General features: G+C 42.0%; 1 protein-coding gene across 11 annotated transcripts in view; it reads left to right on the plus strand.

Annotated features, from left to right (window-relative positions):
- PDZD2 (PDZ domain containing 2) overlaps nucleotides 1–24,754 on the plus strand; it is a 354,642-nt gene that overhangs the window by 289,315 nt on the left and 40,573 nt on the right. For all 11 annotated transcript variants that reach the window (XM_081301021.1, XM_081301023.1, XM_081301022.1 and 8 more), the window contains 6 exons: nucleotides 8,351–8,462; nucleotides 15,066–15,208; nucleotides 18,629–18,748; nucleotides 19,824–19,938; nucleotides 23,702–23,775; nucleotides 23,922–24,147. In XM_081301021.1, the coding sequence (XP_081157147.1) occupies nucleotides 8,351–8,462; nucleotides 15,066–15,208; nucleotides 18,629–18,748; nucleotides 19,824–19,938; nucleotides 23,702–23,775; nucleotides 23,922–24,147 (790 nt within the window). The remainder of the gene's footprint in view (nucleotides 1–8,350; nucleotides 8,463–15,065; nucleotides 15,209–18,628; nucleotides 18,749–19,823; nucleotides 19,939–23,701; nucleotides 23,776–23,921; nucleotides 24,148–24,754) is intronic.

Below are 24,754 nucleotides of genomic sequence, written 5' to 3' on the forward strand. Positions count from 1 at the left end.
TGCTGTTGATGATTCTACAGCTTCTGCCCCTAATAAACTATTAGAGGATAATAATACCTCTGCCACCAACTCCTCCAGATTCATCTTTCCTCGGGTTTTAAATGTTCAAAGGGTCGAGTAGTGTTGCTTTCTGTCACATATTCTTGGTCAGTAATTGGATGCCTCTAAGGTTTTATATCCTTCCCCTTTGGGGAGGACTCCACTCCCTTGAATTTCTTTTTCACCTACTGCTTAAATTGGTTCCTTTCCTTCTTTCACAGCCCTGTTTGCTGGATTTGGATGCCTTTAAATTTTTTCCTTCTGTTCCTTTGCTTTCTAACTCAGAATTTTTTTTTTTCCTAAAATACTAATCTAGATTCTGTCATATGAAAAGATGGCATCAACGAGTCCCCTAAAAGTCTCCATTATTCTAGTACGTCTTGACCATCACCTCCAGCTCAGAATTAGCCAGTCTAACTCAGAACCACATCAAGTTCTGCCTTGGGCTACCCACTGGCTCCCTCCCTATTTCTTTCTGATCTCTCTTGGTATAGCTATCCCAAGGCCTTTTACTAAAGCATTTCATTTGCAGGGGTTTTTGTTTTTGTTTTTGTTTTTTGTTTTGTACTGGGGATTGAATCCAGGGCCACTTAACTACTGAGCCATATTCCCAAAACTATTCTGCCCCGCCCCCCAACAGGCTTCTTTTAATGATTCTATTTTGAGACAGGGTCTTGCTAAATTGCTTTGGGCCTCCCTAAGTTGCTGAGGCTAGTCTCAGACTTATGATCCTCCTGGACCCATCTTCAGTTTTAAAATCACATCTCTCTTTGTTTTCTGGGCCTAGGATGCCACTCTATTTTCTCTGTTTTTGCCTCTGTTCCTTGGTTAGATTTCTCTTCCTTTCTCCTCCTCCTCCTCCTCCCCCTTCTTCTTTTTCCCCCTTTCCCCTTTCTTCTTCTTTTCTTCCTCCGCTTCCTCCTCTTCCTTTCCTTTCTCCTCCTCCTTTTTTCTTCCTCCTCCTCCTTTTTTCTTCCTCCTCCCCTTCCTCTCTTCCTCCTCTCCCCAGCACACATGCTTTCTTACTAAAGGTCAAACTCAAGGCCTTGCTTATGCCAGGCAAGTGCTCTACCAATGAGTTACACCACCAGCCTGCATACACTTATGTGCTTGTAGTCCATACACTGAGTGGGACAGGTTTCCATAATTGCTGTTCAGAATACATATATTCTAGGGGTTGGGGTTATAGCTCAGCAGTAGAGTACTTGCCTCGCACATGTTAGGCACTGGGCTCAAACCTCAGCACCACAGAAAAATAAATACAATAAATAAAGATATTGTGTCCATCTTAAAAAAATCTTTTTTTTTAAAGAGAGAGTGAGAGAGGAGAGAGAGAGAGAGAGAGAGAATTTTTAATATTTATTTTTTAGTTCTCAGCGGACACAACATCTTTGTTGGTATGTGGTGCTGAGGATCGAACCCGGGCCGCACGCATGCCAGGCGAGCGCGCTACCGCTTGAGCCACATCCCCAGCCCCTTAAAAAAAATCTTTAAAGAAAAAAAGAATACATATATTCTAGACAGCAGCATGATGATGATAATTCCCCGTCAATTTTTGCCTGATGGGCTACTTCAGTGTAGCTACTCTCCATCTCTGGAGTAACTCATGATATAACAGGGAAAATTGCAGGTTAATTCTACATCTCCTTTGGCTGGTGCTTCCACCTGGGGTGGTGAATTCTGAAGGGCCAGACTCTGTCCTGCTTCCGTAAGCCTGGGCCTCAGTATGCTTTAGTGGCACTCCAGGTGATTCTGATGCACACCAAAGATTATCCAGGCCAATCCCAGCCCCCAAAAAAATCTCTGTAAAAAATCAGATTACTATAAATGCTTGCTGCAATCACCTTGAACTCTTGGCCATTTCTTGTACCATTGTTCCAGCCTTACCTTTGTGCCTGCTTCCAGAGGTCCTCTGTTGGCCACCCCTGAGTTTTGGGAAACTTTCTATGCAAACTGGGTTTCTATTCAGTTTTCTCTAATCCCTACTTAGAGAAATCCCTACTCAACATAAATCAGATCTGTTACCACCCATCTGATTGCTTACTGGTTTCCAGCATTTTGTTGCTATTGTCTTCTATTCTTTTTGCCCTTGTAGAATTATTCCTTCCTCCCTCCTTTCCCCAACTCCTCCCTCCTTCCTTCTCTTCCCTGTCTTGTAGCATTGTTTTAAAAGGGAAATCTATCACCATTAATCAGAATCCTTTACCACTTAATTCTTAAATGCAGACCTATGTTTGAGATGAAGATAATAAAATGGTGTAACCAGGATTTGTGCTCAGGCAATTGGACTCTTAACCATTCTGCCCACCAAGGTGCTAGAAGCTAAAGATGTTTCTTCACTGAGAGAGAGTTTCACAGGTTACAGATACAGAATAGGACACAAAGAGAGGGACTCCATGGAAATTGGCAAATATTATTAGATTGCAAAAATCTAATGGCATTGTTTTCTAACATGTGGATTAGAAACTGCTCATGAATAATACATTATATCAACTGTTTCACTGAACTGAAGGTCTTCCAAGAGAAATTTCTGCAAAATTCATTTTAGAACAACTAAAATGATATTTTCAGAACAGTTTGATTTGTTCTGTGTATCAGGGCAAAATTCACATAGCAAAGGGATTCTGTTAGAGTGTGGACATTTTTCAGACAATAGTCAGAAGACTAAGGAAAGGTTCATTGTAATCAAAATTATACTTTGTACGCTGCTACTTCCTGCTTTAATCTGGAAATAACGTGGCTAGGTAGCCACTTCCTGTTCACTGAGTTACAATCCATCTAACATCATGACAAACCAGTTTTCTGTTACAGGAGGAAATAGGTCCCATTTAAATTCAGAACTCTATTGCTGTGGTTTGAATAAATTCATGCGTTGGAAATCTAATCCCCTTCAACAGTGTTGGGAGGTGGGGCCTAAGAAGAGATGACTAGAACCCTCATGAATGGATTAATGTTGAGAGCCACAGCCCAGTCAGAATAATGCCTGGCATATTGCCAGAGGGAATGGTTGAAAGGTGACACCAGCGAACCATTGAGATGATGATTTGTGTTAAGCTGTAAATAATTGCTGTGATGCTGGATTGATTGAGTTGTATGTGGACCCTGCTCCGGGGAATAGGGCACCGGGGGAATACGGTGCCCGTTACTTTGGAGTTCCCAAGCAGTTCTCGCAGGGGTTCCGGAGAGTTGGGGAATAAAGAGTTGCTGTTTGAACCTACAAGGCTTTGTGGTGGCTTGGTTATTTGTGCCCAGCCATACTGCGGCAGATTAATGTCATTATTGTGGGAGAAGATTACTTATTGCAAGAGCAGGCTTATTGTAGAGGTGAGTTTGGCCTCTTGTTGCTCCCTGTCCTTCTGCAAGGACACAGCAAGAAGGTCCTAGCCAATTGCTGGCACTTTGATATTGGACTTCCCAGGCTGAAAAACTGTGAGAAATACGCTTCTTTTCTTTATAAATCATCTATACTCTGGTATTGTGTTATGGAAACACAAAATAGATTCAGAAAGTTTTGCTAACACTTTCAGTAGGTTCTGAAATAGAATTCATTCCTACTCTGAGCTCACCATTTATAATATTTTGAGATGTCTCTAAATCCATTCTTATTGGGTCTACCCACAAGATTGGGTAATAACATGCAGTTATTAGCATAAGATGTCTCTGGCGTTAAAAAAAAATCTCATTACTGGACTGGGGTTGTAGCTCAGTGGTAGAGTGCTTGCCTCGCATGTGTGAGGCCCTGGGTTTGATCTTCAGCAACACAAGAAAGTAAATAAATAAAAATAAAGATATTGTATCTATCTACAACTAAAAAAAATTTTTTTTAAATCTTACTGCCTTCTTGTAGAACACGGAAACTAAATCTCATTTCATTCTTTCATTGAGGGATTAAGAGAAAAAAAAAGCATTGTTTTTGTTTTGTTTTTTTGTTTGGTTTTTAACCAGGGATTGAACTCAGGGTCACTCAACCACTGAGCAACAGCCACAGCCCTATTTTGTACTTTATTTAGACACAGGGTGTCACGGAGTTGCTTAGCACCTGTCCATTGCTGAGGCTGGCTTTGAACTCAAGATCCTCCTGTCTCAGCCTCCAGAGCTGCTGAGATTACAGGTGTGCGCAGCATTGTTCTTTAAGGCTCTGATTCCCTTACTTTTAAATGCCTGCCCTCGACTTCTAATACTAAAGAAGAGTTTACAGGTTTTTTTGTGTGTGTCTTATGGACTTCAGATTTGACATAGTACATGTAACCTCTTGTACAATTCAACACCACTTTTTCTGTACTCTTTCTTTCTTCATGAACAATCTCTTAGATCCCAAATATATGTCATGAGCAAAAGAATCTAACTTAAGTGTCTTGCTTTTATTTCCTCATCTGTCAAATGGAGGTGATACTGTTTACCATGGGATGTATACTTGCTATGAAAATTAAATGGAAAAACAGGTGGAGTGAACTAAATGCTTGTTTGGTATTAACAATCCACATAACTCATTTAGTTAAAACACATCTTCAGGTTGAGGGGGAAACATCCTGGTAATATATGAGCTGGTGTTCAGAAATGGAGAATCAAGCCGCTGCCTTGTCTGTATGGTGCTAAGAGGCCCTGGTCGGCCACTTACCTCCCTGGGTACTCAAGAGTGCTTACGTCATCTCCAGAATCCACTCATTCTGTGAAAACTGGGGGTTCTTTGGGGAGATGGAGGGGAAGAAGGAGGTCACTTGAGGAGATCAGAAGCAGGAGGCAGGGGCAGTTTTCTTCCCTGGACAAGAGAGCTCAGGCAGCACCGTGTAGTAAACTGCTCACTTAATGAGCACCAAAGGAGGGAGTGACCTGCAGTCAGGGTAGAGCCTCTCTCTAAAGGCCGGCGCCTGGGTCAGGTGGTGTAACCAGAAGGAGGGGGGAGAAAAACAACCAGTGTCCAGTAATTGCTGTTTATAGCTGGGTTCAGGTTCTTTCCATAAAGTCTTTAAGCCCCACCACGGAGAAGCCCTGGGAGTCCTCTCTGGACTATTCCTATTTGTTCCTCTCCTTGTCGCATGAGGCTCTGATCTCCGGCATATCTCAAAATGCTTCTTTTTCACTGTTTGCATCAGTGTCAGGATTCAAGGTTGGAAAAATCATCCCTCTAAAAAAGTATCTAAAATTGTCCTCAAGATTCCATTGTCTCCCCTGCCCCTGTCCCCACCCCTCATACTGAAGATTGAATCCGGGGATGCTTTACCTCTGAGCTACAGCACAAGCCCTTTTCATTATTTTGTTTGTTTGTTTGTTTGTTTTTGTTTGTTTTTAGTATAGATGGACACAATACCTTTGTTTTATTTATTTATTTTTATGTAGTGCTGAGGATCGAACCCAGTGTCTCACACATGCTAGACAGGTGCGCTATCACTGAGCTACAACCCCAGCCCCTCATTTTGTAGTTTGAGACAGGGTCTGACTTAGTTGCTAAGGACCACATTAGTTGCTGAGGCAGGCCTGATGCTTTCGATCCTCCTGCCTTGGCCTCCCCAGTTGCTGGAATTATAGGTATGTGTTACCACATTGGCTTTGCCTTTTCTTCAAATTTAAACCTGGACAACTACCTGCTAGCCCCTTGTATTGTAATATGAATGCACTAAATTTGTTATCTTTGTTTTGTATATCAGGATTAATTTATTTTCCCAGTGCTCCTTATTCAACTTTGCTTATAGCTCTTCCTTCTCAGACCTTTTATTCCTCTTCCTTATCCAGAAAGATACTTGAGCTTAAGAAAAAAGAGGAACTTTTTCAGATATTATTATATATAAACCTATATAAATAATATCCTCTACTTCATATGTTTTTATACACTGATTTTGAGATACAGGATATAATACATTACCTGTTTAAATCAGGTAGGGCTATCTTGCATTATTATTACATGATTTTTCATTGTCAAAGAATATCGTATATGCATTTTAAAACACATACATGTTCCTTCATATGAATCTTATCTACTTTATTGTTAGGCTTTTTCTCCAGAACCTCAAAGAAAAATAACTTTTCAAATAAGGAGTTTATTGTTTCATGTATCTCATAAGTTTGTTATGTATAAATTACCCACTCCACGTTTTTAACAAACCAAACACACAAATTTCCTTCCTCCATCTTGTAATCGTACTTTTTAGCGTTTTTGGCTTTTCTAGGATGGAGCGCCCCACGAATTGGGAGCACCCTTCCCACGTCACTCTCAGGATCCAATTCTACACACACGGCTCACAGACGTGGGCCGAGTCCTGCACATAACCCGGGCGGTGCTTGTTTCTGGGAGGTGTTTAATCAGGGCATGGGAGTGTAGGGCATGGAACATCAGCGACTGAAGGTATGTAGTCAGGTGACGCACACTTCAGTGAGTGACAGACTGCACATGTGACTGTGGACCCGTGAGATTACTGTAGAACTGAAAGGTTCCTATTGCCTAGTGATGTCATCAGGCAATGCATTGTGTGCTCTGGGGACTGCTGGTATACATACATAAGCCTGGGCCATCAGTCATGTAAAAATATGGCATATGCCATTATGTACAGCACATCATATTTGACAGTAGACATAGTTATGTTACTGGTTTATATTTTTTTTAACTTTATTTTATTTATTGTCTCTGATGCTGAGGATCCAACCCAGTGCCTCACACATACTAGGCAAGCGCTCTACCACTGAGCCACAACCCCAGCCCTCTGGTTTATTACATTTACTATGCTTTTTAGCATTATTTTAGAGTCTACTCCTACTTACTAGAAGTTTACCTTAAGACAACGTGCCGTGTGGTGCTGGCAGCAGCCTCACCATCTCTTGTTTATGTTCAGTTGTATCAGGAGGCCACTCAGAGTGGTTGACTAGACCATCTAGCTTTGTGCTAGTGCACTCTGTAGCCAGGCATGGTGGGGCATACCTGTAATCCCAGTGAATCAAGAGGCTGAGTCAAGAGGATTGTTAAATTGAAGGCTAGCCTCAGGGGGTTAGCAACGCTCTTAGCAATTTAGGGAGATCCTGCTTCAAAATAAAAAGGACTTGGGATGTAGCTCAGTGGTAAAGAGCCCCTGGGTTCAATCCCCAGTACCAAAAATAAATAAATAAATAAATAAATAAATAAATAAATAAATAAATAAATAAATAACAATAACAACAACAACAACATTCCATGATGTCCTTACAATGACAAAATTGTCTAATGCCACATTTCTCATCACACATTCCCATCATTAAGCTATGCATGCCTGTAGTGTTTTTGACTGCCACAAAATCAAAGTTTTGCTATATTTTAGATGTTGCCTGCTGAAAACTCCGTTCTTATCCCCAGTGTCAATCCAATAATGAGGACTCGGTTTGGGGAAAATGAAGGTTTATTGCTTTGCTAGCAAAGGAGAAATACAGGGGACTCCTATCCCAAAAGCTGTGATTCTTCCCATCAGCAGCAAAAAGGGGCTTTTAAAGAGGTGACTCAAAGGCTACATTCCTTGGGTTCTCTGTTGGAATCATAATTCACTTGTTAATTTGGGAGTTTGTCATTTCTGAGATCTTCTGATGCCATCCCCAAAGTCTGGTGGGTGTGTGCTCAGGGACAGATAACTCTGCCTAGGATGGGGAAGTAAGGTAATCTGTTTCCCCTGAGATTAGGAACAGGGAGAGAGAGAAGGAAAAGAAACACGTCCATTTTAAAACTCAGTTGCAGGGCTGGGGTTTTGGCTCAGTGATAGAGCCTTCGCCTTGCATGCACGAGGTCCTGGGAAAATAAATAAGTGAAATAAAGGTATTGTGTCCAACCACAACCAAAAAGTAAATATTAAAAAAAACATAAGTTTAAATAAATAATTAAATAAAAATCAGTTGCAGTGGCTGAGCTGCAAGGGCTGTATTCAAAGCATAAAGTGGACCTCTGTTACCTAGGAACTTTAGAATTGGGTTTTAACTTCTGGTTTCATATTTGTTGCAACTTGCATTTAGGAAAGCACTGACCCACAAGCCAAGAGACCAGGCTAGGATTTTTTTTTTTGCCATTGACTACCCTGGGTGACCTTGATCTACAGTTTCCTCTAATCTAGAATGACAGACAGAATAGTCCAAGGACTGCTTCCAGTAGAAAACCTCCCTGTGTGTCGAGGAAGGACTTCCCAGCAGATGCTGCTGTCAGGCTGCAGGTTATCTGCAGGTTATCAAGTACTTTGATCCTCTGAAATTTTTTTCTCACATGATACCTGCTCCTTGAACTCTATTGAGATAACTTCTTGGAGGAGTAGCATAAGTGGTTCCAGGACTAGCCTCTCCCACCAGCTCTGTGTCCTCTGTATTTCAGATGCCTGAGTCAGATGAACACCAAGATGTGTGCGGCCCTGAGGATTCCAAGGGGAACTTGGAAAGTCCCAAACAGGGCAACAGTAAACTGAAGCTCAAGAGTCGTCTGTCAGGTAAGTGTCAACTGGGCCTGCTGAGGCCTGCCCGAAGATGAGCTTTCCGCCTTGGGAGTGGGGAGATAATGCCATTAACGGAATGAGCACTTTTATTCCTTAACCTCAAAATTGTTTTTCCTTAGATGATGCATGCTCCTGGCATAACAGCGCCATTAAGCCTGGCTGCCCACGTAAATATTTTTATTTGAGTCATAACAAAGTGAATGTCAACATTGCTGTGTGTCTCCACCAAAATGTAAATTTGTTTGGTTCATTTATTTATGTAGGATTTCAGGTGACCCCTTCAGTGTGGAACACCCCTGATGGTCCATCTTCCCCACCCTCAGCCAACCAGAAAAAGGGACAAAGAGCCATTTATCTAATATCAAATTTGCATCTCAACTAATCAAGAACAAATGGGATGGAATTTCAGCTCTTCAAACAAATAGATTCTGTATTCTCTACTTCCTGGGCATTTCCTTAGAGTCACTGGCCTGTGCCCTGAATGCTGAAAGCGGAGGCCAAGTGCAGGAGACTCAGGATGACTTTCATGGGTCTCAGGCACTTTTGCCCTGATGGGGCATTTCTTCCACCAAAAAATAAGAATTATATTTTATGCGTGTGTTGGTATACAGGTACAGTCCGGGTTCATGTAAATCTATTTGTTGAGATTATGTTCAATTTTTTTCTGCATTTAAAAAGTAATTAAAACATTCCTGTGGGTCCTTGGAAGTGTCATGGCCTCTGGCATTGTATTTTCTGGCCTAATTGGCCTAATGGAGAAGTCGATCCTGGCTGCCCACCCAGGACAAGTCATCTGGGATGACTTTTCTTTTTTTCTTTCCTGGAAGGAAAAAAAAAAGGAAGACACAGAGACAAGGTGCAGAGGCAGGAAGATGGCTACTCCTACACGTTCCTCTTTATTTTTATTTTTATTTTTTTGGAGGAGGAAAGTTAACAGAGAATTGAACCCCAGGGGTGCTCTACCTCTGAGCTACATCCCGGCCCTTTTTATTTTATTTTGAGACAAGGTTTCACCAAGCTTCCCAGGCTGGCCTTAAACTTGTGATCCTCCTGCCTTAGCCTCCGTAGTCTCTGGGATTACAGGCTTGTTCCAACCTTCCTGGCTCTCAAAGCAAGAGCTGTGAGGCCTGGCTGCGCCAGGCTTACCCTTCTTCAGCTCTTGAATTGCCTCACACCCTTAGGCTGATTTCTGAGCCTCCCCAAACTTCTACTCCCCACCTGAAATAAGAGAGTAATACCCTGACTTTGAAAGGTTGGGCAGATGTGTGTTTTTAATGTACGTGATTCATCTAGGGCAATGCATAGTGTGTTTGTCCAAAAACCATCTGCGTTGTCCTCTACCACCCAAATCGATAGAGGGGGCAGTAGCCAGGCTACCAGCCAAAGTCTGGTGCCACCTCTCTCCCTTCCCTCCTCCCTCCCTGGCCGGCCTCCGCTGAGTCTATTCTCAGGCAAGATGGCAGGAATGGGACCATAGAATACATCACTTTTTCAACAAAGTAAACAAAATCAATTGTATTTGCAGCTCTGCAGACTTAGGTGGTGTTAGAACATTTGTGAGAAAAGAGACCCGTGAAGCCAGAGACTGATGAGGAGAACCAGTGCAGGTTCTCACCTGGAGGCAGCAGCCAACAAAACTGCCCCCCACCCCCATCACCAGTCCTGAGGAGTGGTTGAGAGAAACATTTAAATCCTGTTTGTGTTTGGGTGGGGAAGGCCCTGAGGTCAGCTCTCTGACACCTTAGAAACAACCCCCAGGGAGGCTCACAGAGCTCTGAGGAAATACAGGGACCTTTGGAACCAACCTGGTCACATTCTTCGTTTTATGGATGAGACCTGAGAAGTTAAGGGAATCCCAAAGGTCGCTCAGGGAAAAGGGGCTGCCCCCACCCCTACTCCCACCCCCACTGCAGACATTTCTTCTTCCAACCCTTGAGTTTCCTGATCATGAAAGAATTCTGTCCCCTGTCTGGGGCTTCCTAGATCCATCTACAAAAGGAGTGGGATATAGCAGGGGCGAGGGGGGGTGTCGGCTTCCAGATGTGTGATTTTCTAATTCTGTTCATGCTAGAGTTAGTCAGCTTTGTTGCTGGGACAAAATACCTGAGAAAAGGAACTTAGGAGAGAAAAGATTTATTTTGGATCATGGTTTCAGAGGCTTCAGTCCATGGTTGTCTGGCTCTGTGGCTTTGGGCCTGAGGTGAGCAGAACATCAGGACCAAAGGAAAGGGTGTTATGGAGTAACACCTCATGGCACTCAGGAAGCAGAGGAGGGAGAAGGAGGGCTCAGGGTCAAATGTACTCCCCAAGAACATACACCCAATGACTTACTTCTTCCATTCAGCTATGATTAATCTACTGATGAAGTCAGAGTCCTCCTATCCAATCATTTCCCAAAAGATCCACCTCTGGACATTGCTGCATTGGGGACCAAGCCTCCGACACATGAGCCATGAGGGGACATTCCAGATAGACTGTAGCAATACTGTAAATTTGGAATGAGCAGCATGTCCAGCTGAGCATTAAATCCAGAACTGGCCACTGTTTATCATGAAGGACTGCCCCCCATCTTTTCCCGTGTCCTTCCAGGGACATCCAAGGCTGTGACATGGGAATGCAGAACAGGGAGGAACACAGACACATTATCCAGAACTGTGTTCAGTTCCCAGCTATGCCACTTCTGGTAGGACCAGTGACCTGGGACAAGTTACTTCTCTGGGCCTCAGTTTCTTCTCTGTCAAGTGAGGGTTATAACATACACTTGCCCTGACAGTACTTGTGAAAGGCTTCCAAGGTCCAAGCCTGGTTGACAGATCGAGTTGAGAGTATGCATGTGGCACTGCCATTCTGAGTGTGGCAACTGCGCCCTTGCCTCGTGGTGGCTGCCACCCTTATTACCCTCATCATCTTTAATACCGGGCTCATTCTCATCATTTTCATCTGAATCCTTCTCCCCTAGTTCCCTCTCAGAGACCTGCTTGAATGGATTCAGGCAGGAAACTTCCCAGGAGTGCATGGTCCCAGGGGAGGCTGCCCGCAGGTACACAGAGCAGTGGACACCATCAGCCACTCACCAGGCAAAGACAGGATCTGTCCAGGTGGTGGCGCTGTGGGGAGATGGCCGAAGACACAGATGAAGGGGCGCCAGGACTCTGGCAGGATTTGAAAGAGAGATTTTAGGGACGATGGGGGGAGAATGTATTAGAGAAATTTTGGCCACTGTTTTTATTCCTCAGCCATTTGAAAGAGCCAAGATAATCTGACAGCAACAATGATTCAGGGCAACAGAGCTTGTCAGAGGGATTAGGAGAAAAGAGGCCATAGAATCCGGGGGTGGGGAGGCAAGGGGGCAGGCGAAGGTGGGAAAAACTGCATGTGACATCTGTGTGTCCCAGTCCAGAAAGGAGGGGGAAGAGGACAAATCCTTTCCTTCAACAGTCATCAGCACAGAGCAGGGTAGTAGGAGATAAGACTCCAAGTGTAATCTGGAGACATGTTGAAGAGGCTTAAAGAACCAACCGGGCCTCGTTCAGTCCTGTGAAATCCATTCATTGTAATGACTTATTTGCATACAGATTTCCATGAGATCAGCTCCTAGTTTGTACTGTAAACCTGGATGTTGATTCCATATTTTCTTAAATGAGTCACTCTGGCCTTGCCCTAGTCAGTGTTTTATCTATGGACACTACAATGTGGTTTCTGTCCTGTTAGTGACAAGAGCCTCCCTGTCAGCTCAAGGGGAATTTTTTTCTAATAAATCTTTTTCAGATGAACAAGCATGCCAAGAGAGATTAATCGGGCCATGAATTATTAACTTACAAACTATTAAAGAGTATTCGTAGGGAGGTTCCAGCCATTTCCATGAGGGTTTTGCCCTGTCTGACTAGAGCAGCAGCGTCTCTCCTTTCAGGGAGAATTTTTCTGATATTTGCACCTGAGTTTTCCTTACTTCATGCTTCCTTTTTACCAGCAGGGTTCCCCTTTAATATTGGTACTTTCAATTTATCTATGTTAATCCCTTAGGTTTGTGATCTTTTCAAATGCAAAATTTTCCTTGGTTGCAAAGGAATTTCAGATGTTTAAAAAAAGAGTTAGTATTTAGCTTTTGAAAAGCCAAGGCATTCGTGATATCCATTATAATATAACTGTATCAGCACTTTTCTAACTTCTTATCACTATTAACAACTCATCAATATATTCTTTTTCAAAGTACCAAATTACCTTGCTTAATTCTATGAAAAATTTTCAGAGAAAGTTTTAGGTAAATAGAAATTTTAGGTCATCAAATGAATCATCACATAGTACAGAAGAACTTGATATTCTAAATTATCTATGTCAAGATATATACACACCCTATATATACATACATACATGAATACATATATACTGTATATAATAAAAACATTGCAATAAAATTATAGCTGTATTCATATTTAAATGACCCATCATTTAAGATTAAAATCTCTTCCATTATCTTTCTTTTTTTAAATTTCTGGTTATAGGTGGACACAATATCTTTATTTATGTGGTGCTTAGGACCCAGTGCCCCACACATGTTAGGCTAGTGCTCTACCTCTGAGCCACAACCCCAGCTCTCTTTCATTATATTATTTTGAAACAACATACAATGTAAATTGGAAACTAATAACGCTGCCTTTCAAAATCATTAATTTCTTAAACAGGACATTAAAGTTCTAGCCATAAAGGTGAAAAATGGTACATTGTCATGTACTACATGACATTTCTGTGCCCAGTGGCCCATGTATATGGCTATGATCCCATAAAACTGTATCATCATTTGACCTTGTAGCCATCTTAGTTGGTATAAGTACACTCTATGGCAGTCTCACAACAAAGTCACCTAACAGTGTATTTCTCAAGACATATACCTGTCATGAAGTGATGTATGATCATCTTGTACTGAATTAAAATTATGAACTCTGATTCATCAAAAAATACCACTAAGGTAATGAAATGGTTGGTCACAGACATGGAGACAATATTTACAATACATTGATCCCACAAAGGATTCATAATTTAAGATATATTAAAACTAAGTAAAAACTATGACCCCACAAGAAAATGACAGAAATCCAATAAAAGAATGGGCAGAATGGGCTGGGGATGTGGCTCAAGCAGTAGTGTGCTCACTTGACATGCGTGCGGACCTGGTTCGATCCTCAGCACCACATACAAAGATGTTGTGTCCACCAAAAACTGAAAAATTTAAAAAAAAAATTAAAAAAAAGAATGGGCAGAAGCCTCCCACAGGCACTTTACAAAAGAAAAATAGCCAATAAATATATGAAAAAGGAACTTGGTCACCTGAGAAATGCAAATTAAAAACCACAGTGAGATACCATTGTGTACCCACCAGAATGATTGACATCAAAGACTGACACTATCAAAGACTGACCATGAGGACATGGAGAAGCTAGAATTCATACATTGCCGGTGATACAACACTGGCAAAGGTGAACAGATGCCTGTACCTAGCACCGCCACTCCTAGGTGTCACCCAACAGAAATGACTTGTGCAAGAGATGTGTATGAGAATATTCAGTAATGGTACACCTAGATCAGAGGTCAGCGAACTACCTCCCACAGCTATTATTTATATGGCTAAGAGCTAGAAATGCTTTCTACACTTTGAGTGGACTATTAAGAATGTGTGACAAAGGCCATTCATAGCCCACAAAGCTAAGAGATGTACTATCTGGCCCTTACCAAAAAAAATATTTGCTGACCCTTATTCTAGTTCTAAAACTGGATACAAGGCAAATGTCCATCAACAATAGAATAAGTAAATAAATAGTGGTATGTTTATGTGATGAAATATTATACAGAATAGGAACAAACAAGCTACTGACATACAGACAACAGGAGTAAATCTCACAATGTTAGGAACAACGAGCCAGACACAGAAAGTACATATTGTACACATTCATTTATATAAAGGTCAAGAACAGGCCAAAATCGCCTGTGATGTCAAAGTCCAGATCATGGTCACTGCTGGGGGAGGGGTGGGCAGTAGCATGGCGGGTAACCCTGAGGTTCTGGTTAACTTTCTGTTTCTTGACCTGGGGGTATTGGTCACTGTTACGTCCACTTTGTAAAACTTCATGGAACTGTCGGTTAGGATTTATAAGTCTTACATGTTAATAAAAAATTTATTTAAAAAGTCGTGCTACATTTAGGTTAAAAAGTATCTGCCCTGTGATGGAACTGTACCAACCACAGAGTTCTGCTGCTCCACCACTGGACGCGCATCTGCTGATGGCCTTCTCCCTGACATTCCTTGCTTTTCCACCACATCTATATCTGACTTGGATCAAACATATCCATGGCCTCTTATCCTGTCTGGTCACTTAACTGGCAGTTTCTTCATAACCTGGCATTAATAGGCCTTACTACACAACAAGCTTTTGCAGAACTTGGTCTGGGACCCTGTGGGCTTGGTACTTTGGGTATCTTGGACACCAGGCCTTCTGAAAATGTGCATATGGCATAAACACTACAAGTTTATGTCTGTGGATACTGTAAAGAGTCTTCTTATCCCATATCAAGCCATATTTTCCACCCCCTCTATTTCCCAAGGGGGTGTCCACCGTCTAGAGTCAGTGGAAGAATATAATGAGCTGATGGTGCGCCACGGAGACCCCCGGGCCAGGATGCTGGAGGTCTCCCGAGATGGCCGGAAGCACTCCCTGCCCCAGCTACTGGATTCCGGAGCATCGCAGGTCAGTCCTGGGCCACGGGGTGTCTCACTCAGTCACAGCCACAGTTGCTTAGTTAGAGAGCAGGGTTACCAGCCTCTGGGTCTCCAGGCTTTCTTCTTCTTCTCCTAACACATGGTCTACTGTGTGAAGAAGAACCTCCCATCTGTGTGGGCCATGAGAGATAGTGGAGACAGTATAGAGAGGGAGGTCTACTCAGAGAGACTGGAAGGAAGAACCCTAATAGGTGAAAAAAGTTAGAAAAGAAAGAGAACCTCCATTGCATCTCAGCCTCTCATTCCCCCTGCTGCTGTGGATTTTGGAACTAAGAGTCGCTTTCAACTGCCAGGAGACAATGGCGTCTCACAGTCTGTGGTGAACCACCATCGCTTATTTAATGGGCGCATCGGGTGTCAGCATAACAACTGTGGGGCTGGGGTCTGCTGGAGCCTGGGCCACGCCTGGGGCCTACCTACTCCATGGTGACAACTCACACAGCCAGGGTCAGCACGGGCTGCCCAGAGCGGTGAAGTAGCTGGTTAAGTTAATATTCCAAGCCTGTTCCCTCAGAGCACTGGGCTCCGTGACCCTGTGTGGGGGCTCCTCCTCAACTGTAGTATCCCCAACCTACTAGAAACTGGGTAGACGGTCTCACAACCGAGTTGGCAGCAGGCTCAGTTTCTAGGGAACTTGTGGGATTCTTTGAGTCCTGGTCCCATGGGCCAGAGGACAGTAGTGGAGACATTGGCCTACGATGAAGCAGAGCTGGAGGAGGAGGAATAGCACCAAGGACACCCTAAGTGCCTAGAGACTCGCAGATGGTATTCTTACGGTCTTGGATCAGGTGTTCTAGGTTGAGCCCTTACTTTTTGTGTATTATGACCATTTTGCAACTGTGACAACTGAATCTCAAAGAGGTTAGTTATTTCACTCAAGGTGATTTGCCAGAGTCTCTTTTGTTTAAAAGTGCATGAATACAGGTGGCTATATATCAGGGTCAAGTATTTCTCTTGCTTCTGTTGCTCTTTACCTGAACCAGGAAAAAATAAAAATAAAAATGTTCATGTTTCAGAGCCAGTTACTGATCAGGGTCTTTTGTATTGCATTCACCCAAAGGGGAGTGAGGCACTGAGAAAGGGCAGCAAGAAAGAATTGCATAGGGCTGGGCATGGTGGCACACACCTGTAATCCCAGCAGCTGGGGAGGCAGAGGAAGGAAGATTGCTAGTTCAAAGCCAGCCTCAGCAACTTATTGAGGCCCTAAGCAACTCAGCGAGACCCTGTCTCTAAATAAAATATTTTAAAAGCCTGCGGAGGGCTGGGGTTGTGGCTCAGCGGTAGAGCGCTCATCTAACATGTGCGAGGCCCTGGGTTCCATCCTCACCACCACATATAAATAAATTAAATATCTTCTAAAAAGTGTGTGTGGTGGGGGCTGGGGATGTGGCTCAATGGTAAAGCACCTCTGGGTTCAATCCCCAGTACCAAAAAAAAAAAAAGAATTGCATAGGATCTGTTAAAGCTCATCCAGACCTACAACTAGGGACAGATAGGTCTGTGGCCTGCTCAGAATGATCCCATTGGACCCACTGAGAAAGAGAAAGACCAGAAAGTGGTAGGAGAGGAAACAGGTTAGGCTCTTTTAGTATGGAAGATGAGAGAAGGTTACTACCATCAGGGTTACAGATCTAGCATTAAGGTGGTAATTTCATAACTGACTTGTTAGGCAACCTGACCAGATTTATAGTCCAAGAAAGGTTCATTTCTAATCGATCTCCAGAAATCAGGAAACTTGTGCTAGTAAAGAAAGAAAAGAATTTTTCCTTCTTCAAATGTCCTTTCTCTTGATTTCTTATTTTCTGCCTGCAGGATTCACCTTTCTTTTTATCGGTTTTCTCCCTCCACTAAAAAGTATCGTTACCTGGAGTCGAGTTATCCAATGACACTGTCCACACCGTTGGAAGTGCTTTGTATCTGTACTGTCCAAGATGGTAGCCACGTGTGACTACTGAGCACATGAAAAGTGGCTAGTGAGACCAGTTTAATTTAAATATAGACAGCCAGTGGTGGCAGGTGATGACCATATTAGGCAACACAGGTCTTGAAAAATGGAGGGGGACCCCTGAAACTCTTGGAGAGACCCATGAAGTGGGCAGGCTTTGATACTCACTGGTTCCCAAAGGGAAATGGAATAAGGTAGTGCTGAAGATTGGTCATCAGCAAAAGAATTCCCTGGTCAGGTCACACGGAGACCTCTTTATTTGAGGGTTGGAAGCCAATAGGCTGTATCTGGTGCCTCTGCAATGGTTTCAGTAAAAGGGTAGTGACCTTGCCAAGCCCACCACATCATTTATTTAATGAGCCCAAGTCTGGGAGGCCCACATTACTGGCAGATATTTTGTAAAACTACACAGTATAATTTTCTAAGCTGCCAGGAATACAAAAATATTATTGGGGGACATCTCATTTCTACCTTGGAGGGTAGCATATACGAATGAAGGATAAAAAGCTATTTCGTGATATCTCTTTTCTCATTAAATATGAAATGATTTTTTTTGGCTTGTGCTAGAATATCTGGGTCATTTAAAGCATTTATTATTTTAAGAAGAATAACAAGGAGCTAGAGTGCAAGAGTGTGTTAGCCAGAGTCACTTAATCTCTTGTTTATATTGTAAATCGTGCACCTGGCTAACACACGGGAATATCATGGGTGAGAGACATGAAAAGGGGATTGAGATTTGAGCTGCTGAGTGCCAGGAAGGGAAAGTGGGGCTTAGGGGAAAATATCTTATTTTCCAAATGTGAGGGATTAGATCTTAAGCAGCTGCCGTCTCTCCGCGGGATGTTTTATGTGGAATAAGTTGTCTGGGTTTGTGGTTTGCGCTTTATAAGAAACAAGGGCTCTCTGAGTTTTTGAATGAGTGAATTAAAATGGTGAGAGACTTTCTAACCATGTGAAGTCAGGATTCAGAAGGGGGGGATTTCTGAGGAGGGACTGACCCTGGGCAGTCATCCTGTATCTTTGAGGCCTCTTGGTTCCTAGTTCCTGACTTCATTCCAACACTGCAATCTGTGCAACGTGGCCAAGAAAGAACACAAGGTGCTCGTGGGCTCCAAGCAATTCTTTTTATTTTTTTCTTTTTAAATTTTTGGAGTTGTAGGACAGAATACCTTTATTTTGTTTGTTTATTTATATGTGGTGCTGAGGATCGAACCCAGTGCCACTGAGCTACAACTGCAGCACTTCTCTTTATGAGGGAGAACACCTGGCTGTCTGTTATAGCGGAGGTTTCTTTAAGCCACTGAACCAGGGGATGCACCCCAGGGAACTTGCTGTCCAACACAAAAGACAACTGAGATTTTCCAAGTTTTGGTGATATATTTGCATACCAGAGCCCACGGCAGGATGAATGAGATTATGTCTGGTCTTGTCATATGCTTTTAGGAATACCACATTGTGAAGAAATCCACCCGCTCCCTAAGTACCACCCATGTGGAATCTCCCTGGAGACTCATTCGCCCGTCTGTTATCTCCATCATAGGCCTGTACAAAGAAAAAGGCAAGGTGAGCTCTTCCCACGGTCTGTTTTGCCCTCTAGGTGGTACCATCTACTTCTTAAATGGCTAATTTTAATTTTATTTTTATTATTTTTATGTGAAATTAAAAGTAACAAGTATAAGGAAGGATAGACCACGTGGCCTTCATGTGGATTCTCGGCATTGTTTCCTGTGGACCTCAGAGTGTGAGACAGTCATACCCTCTTTGCCCTTTCACCAGTGCCCAGCTGCTAGGGAAGAATCCAGGGTGGAATGAATGACCCTCAACCACTTTTGTTTGTGTGTTTTTGAGAACTGAGTCCATGACCCCTAATTTTTACCTCCATTGAAAGAAACACAGAACCAGTTTTGCTTCAGGGAATACTTCCCATGTCCTTTCGAGTGAATTTCTTGGCATTACCACTATCAAGGAATTATATGAACAATTTGGTATTCAACAACTATCAAAATATCCACTTTGATGTTACATAAAGTGGAAACACTGAACCAAAAGGGAAAAAAAAAAGTATGGCCTTGCATAGTGTGAAATGACTCTCAAGCTATCCAGTTGATACATATGAATTGGGGGGGGGGGTACTGAGAATTGGTCCCAGGGGTGTTTAACTACTTAGCCACATTCTTGACCCTTTTTTATTTTTTAGAAACAGGGTCTCACTCATTTGCTAAGTGCCTCAATAAGTTGCTGAGGCTGGCTTTGAACTCACAATCCTCCTGCCTTGGCCTCTCAAGCTGCTGAGATTACAGGCATGCGCCACCATGCCCAGCGAAATTGGCATTTTAGGAGGTCAAAATTGTCAAATATTAGCAGGTCCATGTGTTTCAACCTATGATTTTCTCCCTTTAATGTAATGCATAGCTAGTATGAGAAGTTACATTTATAAATTCAGACTTATCACTTGACATAGTGACAAGTCTGAATTTGTAAATTCAAACTTGAATTTACAGCTAATTGACTGGTTTAACACTGAGCCTGATTAGAAAGGACACCTCAGCTGAATACTAGGTAGGAGAGATGCCCTTGGTTAAGTACTGCAACAGGAAAGATGTTATGTCGACCTGACTCCCATCTGCTTTGAATGTAGGGCCTTGGCTTTAGCATTGCTGGAGGTCGAGACTGCATTCGAGGCCAGATGGGGATTTTTGTTAAGACCATTTTTCCAAATGGATCAGCTGCAGAAGACGGAAGACTTAAGGAAGGTAGGAGAACACGTCTTGGTGATCTTCCAAGACACTGAGCTTTGATCCCATGAGAATCTGCCCCTTTCAGAAAATGGAGCCAGTGGCCCCACAGTGGAGGTCAGGGGCATGGGAGTCCTGTAGACCGGCACCTCCTCATTGTGATCTTGAGCAGTTGTGTAATCTGAGCTTTCCTTTCCCAGTGGTGAACTTGGAACGTTAATACCTGCCTTGAAGGATTGTTGTGAGAATTAAAAGAGACATACTCAAAGTGGCTTGATATGTGTATTGGGGACCACAAGTGCTTATTTTGTCCACCTGGTCTGTGGTCCTTCATTGTGTTCCTTGTCTGTACTCTTCCTGAGAGTTCAGTCCGTTCTCACCTTGGGGCTAGTGTGAAAATAGAGAACCTAATCTTTTTTTTTTTTTTTTTTTAAATAAAGAGAGAGTGAGAGAGAGAGAATTTTTAATATTTATTTTTTAGTTCTCGGAGGACACAACATCTTTGTTGGTATGTGGTGCTGAGGATCGAACCCGGGCCGCACGCATGCCAGGCGAGCGCGCTACCGCTTGAGCCACATCCCCAGCCCAGAACCTAATCTTTAGTAGCCATTTACTATCCTACTGTTGAAATCAACCACCATGTAGTTTGGTTCCTAAATGAACATCTTTTACAATTCTCTCTAGCATCTACCATTTTGCAACACAAAAATAACACTAAACAAGTGCTTTTGAATGCAAGTTAGAGTAATATTGAGGTGCCAAGTTTTACCTTGAGAACAAAATTTTTAAATGCTTCAGTACATCTTACGTCTTGTAATGTTTTAAACATTTACTATACATTTCCATATATTTCAATTATTTCATTAACTGTATTACAACCTATCGAGTTGGCATTTTGGACTGATCGTACAAGTGAGGACACTAACACTCGGGAATGTTAAGCGTCTAAAACTTTGTCCCACCCTTAGTAATGATAGCAGTGAAATTCAAATCCATTTTTCTGATCCCAAGTTCAATTCTCCCCACCTTACTACCCAAGACTAACTCATTTCTTCCTTCTTGAACATGATACTTCCAAAACCAAGATTTGAATACACCAAAATTTCCTTTGTATTCAGACATACTACAAGCTGCTTTTAATAAAGGTAGAATCTTCCTATGCATGTTTGCATATTTGTATATTTGCCACAGAATATTATTCTGGATTAAGACTATTTTTTCTTTTTATTGGTTCATTGTTGTTATACATAATTTAGGATTCATTTTGACATAATTATAAAAGCATGGAATGTAATTCATTCTAATTCAGTCCCCAGTACTTTCCCTCTCCCTTCCCTCCTCCCTCCCCCCTTCCCATGCCTCTGTGCCTCTGATCTTTCTGCTATTGTTTTGTTTTGTTTTTTAATTAGTGTCTTGTGGATGTATACAATGATGAGATTCACTGTGGAATATTTATATACAAACATAGGAAAGTTAGCTCTGATTCATTCCACTGTTTTTTCTCATCCCATCCCTTGTTCCCTCCCCTTCAATCCTGCCCCCCCCCCTTTTGTTGGCAAGGATGTGGGAGGAAAAAGGTACACTCATACATTGTTGGCGGGACTGCAAATTAGTGCAAGTGCTCTGGAAAGCAGTAGGGAGATTCCTCAAAAAACTAGGAACAACCGTTTGACTCAGCTATCACACTCCTCAGTATTTATCTAAAGGATTTAAAATCAGCATGCACAGTGATGCAACCACATCAATGTTTATAGCAGCACATTTCCCGAACAGCCAAGCTATAGAGCCAACGTAAGAGTCTTCTACAGATGAACAGATAAAGAAGAATTCATAAAGAAAAACTTTATGACATTTGCTGGTAAATGGATGGGACGGGAGACCATCATGCTAAGTAAAATAAGCCAGACTCAGAAAGTCAAAGGTTGAATATTTTCTCTGATAGGCAGAAGCTAATCCAAAATAAAGGGGGAAAGTTTAAAAAAAGAAAGACTATCTACTTTTATAAAGCACATTAACAAATTCTGAACATACTTTAAATAACATTCACCAAAATGTCAATCATGATTTTCCCTCCCTTATTATTATTCATCTTTCATGAAATGATTAAATCAGAATATTTCTAGATACCTTCAAAAATGAACTGCTCTGACTCTTCAGTTCATTCGACCCAAATTGTAGCCACTGCTGTATTTTACTGATTTACTTTTTTTTTTTTTTTTTTTTTTTTTTTTGGTGGTGGTAGTGGTCCTGGGGATTGAACCCAGAGCCTTGTGTATGTGAGGCAAATACTCTATCAACTGAGTATCCCCAGCCCCTCTCCTTTCTTTTAAGGTAGAAAAACCATAAAGTCTATACTAACAACAAGATGTGGCCAGGCTTAGTACTCCTAGGGCAAAACATTTATTTCTCTCTCTTGGAGGAAGGGTTAACACCCAGGTGGTGTTTATGTCTAGTTTCAGAACAATATAAAATTATCTTGTGTTTATTGGATTGAAAAACATCCTTCAAGACTGTTTTCTTTTTTCATATATGTGTTCCTTTATGAGAAATGTAAGTCATCAGAACAGATTTTCAACCTGCCTTATCTACAGAATTCCTTTTTTCTTTTTTTCTGTAATTGTAAATGGACAGGATGCCTTTTTTTGTTTGTTTTTATGAGGCACCAAGGATCAAAACCTGCCACTGAGTACAGCCCCAGCCCCTACAGATTGAGTTGTATGCACAGTATGCTTCTGGGATTGGCTATCTGTGAGAGGTGAAATGTGTGTTCCCAGGTTGGTTGGCACTTTCTTTTAGGTATACAAATCTCCCTTCCCTACTGCATTGGCACACGAAGTTCATCTGTACTCTCTGGGGCTTCTTCAGAGTGTTTTTGATGAACTGTCATTCAGAAAAAAACAAACAACAACAACATAAAACAGCCCCCGCCATAAGAGTTCAAACCAGAAATGAATTCTTACAAATTGACAAGGATGACTAGGGTCTTTTGGATTCCCAGCAGACACTACCCACAGCTTAAAAAATGACCTGCCCTTCTCTCCTTAGTGTTGGAGATTGGAGTAGCTTGAGGAGGCCAAGAGGCAAGCAAGCGTGTTCAGGCCCATGCCTCACAATCAGACATCACCTTAGAGTTATCTGACATCACCCTACAGTTATCTCTGAGACAGAAGCCTACAGTCGCTTGCCAGCTCGATGGTGGAGAACCTGGAACTGCATCAATAAGACCAGACATCTACACTGTTTCTGAAAGCCAGGCTGCTGTTTCCCAATAATATCTCAGCAAGTTTTTTGACTCTATTATTGAAAATATTTTTCATACACTGTGGATTTGGGGAGCTTGTCTCTCAGCAAATACAGGAGTGGCTTCTCAAATGTTGTGTGTGCACATGCTTCATTGCCAGTCTTTAAACAATGACTGTGAGGAAACCCTTGCAACTTTATATTTGCAATTTGATCTCTAAACATAGGATATGTTGTCAAACTTGACAATGACTAAAATAATAATAATAATAAGAAGAAGAAGAAGAAGAAGAAGAAGATGATGATGATCTTGTGATATTTTCATTGAAGACTGGAATACAGAATTACTGCAAAAGAAAATGAATTTTCATTAACTGTCCCATTTTTGTGACATGCCTGGGAGTGAACTCTAACAATAAAATTTACTTTATAAAGTAGCAAATCAAGGACCATATTCTGTCTCATTCTAGCACAAACCATGCACTTAGATTCCAGTAAATCAAAGCTTAATGTTAATGTGATTCTTATTTTATGTCACTAGGTGATGAAATTCTAGATGTCAATGGAATACCAATTAAGGGCTTAACGTTTCAAGAAGCTATTCATACCTTTAAGGTAACACCATACCTGTTGATTGATCTCCTTTGTCCTCTTTCTTCTTCCTTTATTTCCTTCTGGTGTGGGTTGGATGAAATGTTTTCCCCCTTTGCCCTAAAAAACAGTCTGATTGTTTGAGGCCACCTTCTTTCTTGTTTTTGCAGCAAATCCGGAGCGGGCTGTTTGTCTTAACAGTTCGCACCAAGTTACTGAGCCCCAGCCTCACACCCTGCTCGACCCCCACACACATGAGCAGATCGAGCTCCCCAAACTTCAACACCAGTGGGGGTACCTCAGTGGGAGCCTCTGATGAAGGCAGCTCTTCATCCCTGGGTCGGAAGGCCCCTGGACCCAAGGACAGAATTGTCATGGAGGTCACTCTCAACAAAGGTGATTCTAGCTATTCCTCCCTTCCACTGGGTTCTCTTGATAACGATTTAAAATCTCTTCTTACATTAAGTGTTTCTAAGTTTTCCTTTGAATTGTTCCTTTGGGACCATTTGCTATCAACAACAGACAGTGTTCTCTAAGTGGACAGGGGGATCAGAAGTAGAGATTTTAGTCATTTTACAAGTGAGGAGAAGTTACCCATAGCACAAACTCTCTGAGCTCTCCCAGATGAATCACTGTGAATCAGAGACTCATGTTAAAACAAAATTACTGAGTAGCTTAAGTCTAGGGCTTATATAGAATTTTAAAAAACTAAAGATTATAGTTAAGAATACAGTTAACACCAGTAACTAGAAGTTATGGGTGATCACCAAATCTTACTGCGTTTCATCTTTGTTTGCTTTTCTTCCCTACCTAGGGAGATATGATCCGCAATTAAATAACCAAGAGATACATTGCTTAAAAAGAGGCAACAAAAGCCTAAAAGTGTGTATATCTAGAATAAAAATGTTACTGATGCTCTGCCTATTTCCAAAAACAAATTTGAGCCAGCCTTAGACTAAGCAGAGAATAGACACTTGGATAAAAGAAAAGCAGGATATACATT

The sequence above is a fragment of the Spermophilus citellus genome (genome assembly GCF_964194105.1).
Source record: "Spermophilus citellus genome assembly, chromosome: 1".
Classification (NCBI taxonomy): Eukaryota; Metazoa; Chordata; class Mammalia; order Rodentia; family Sciuridae; genus Spermophilus; species Spermophilus citellus.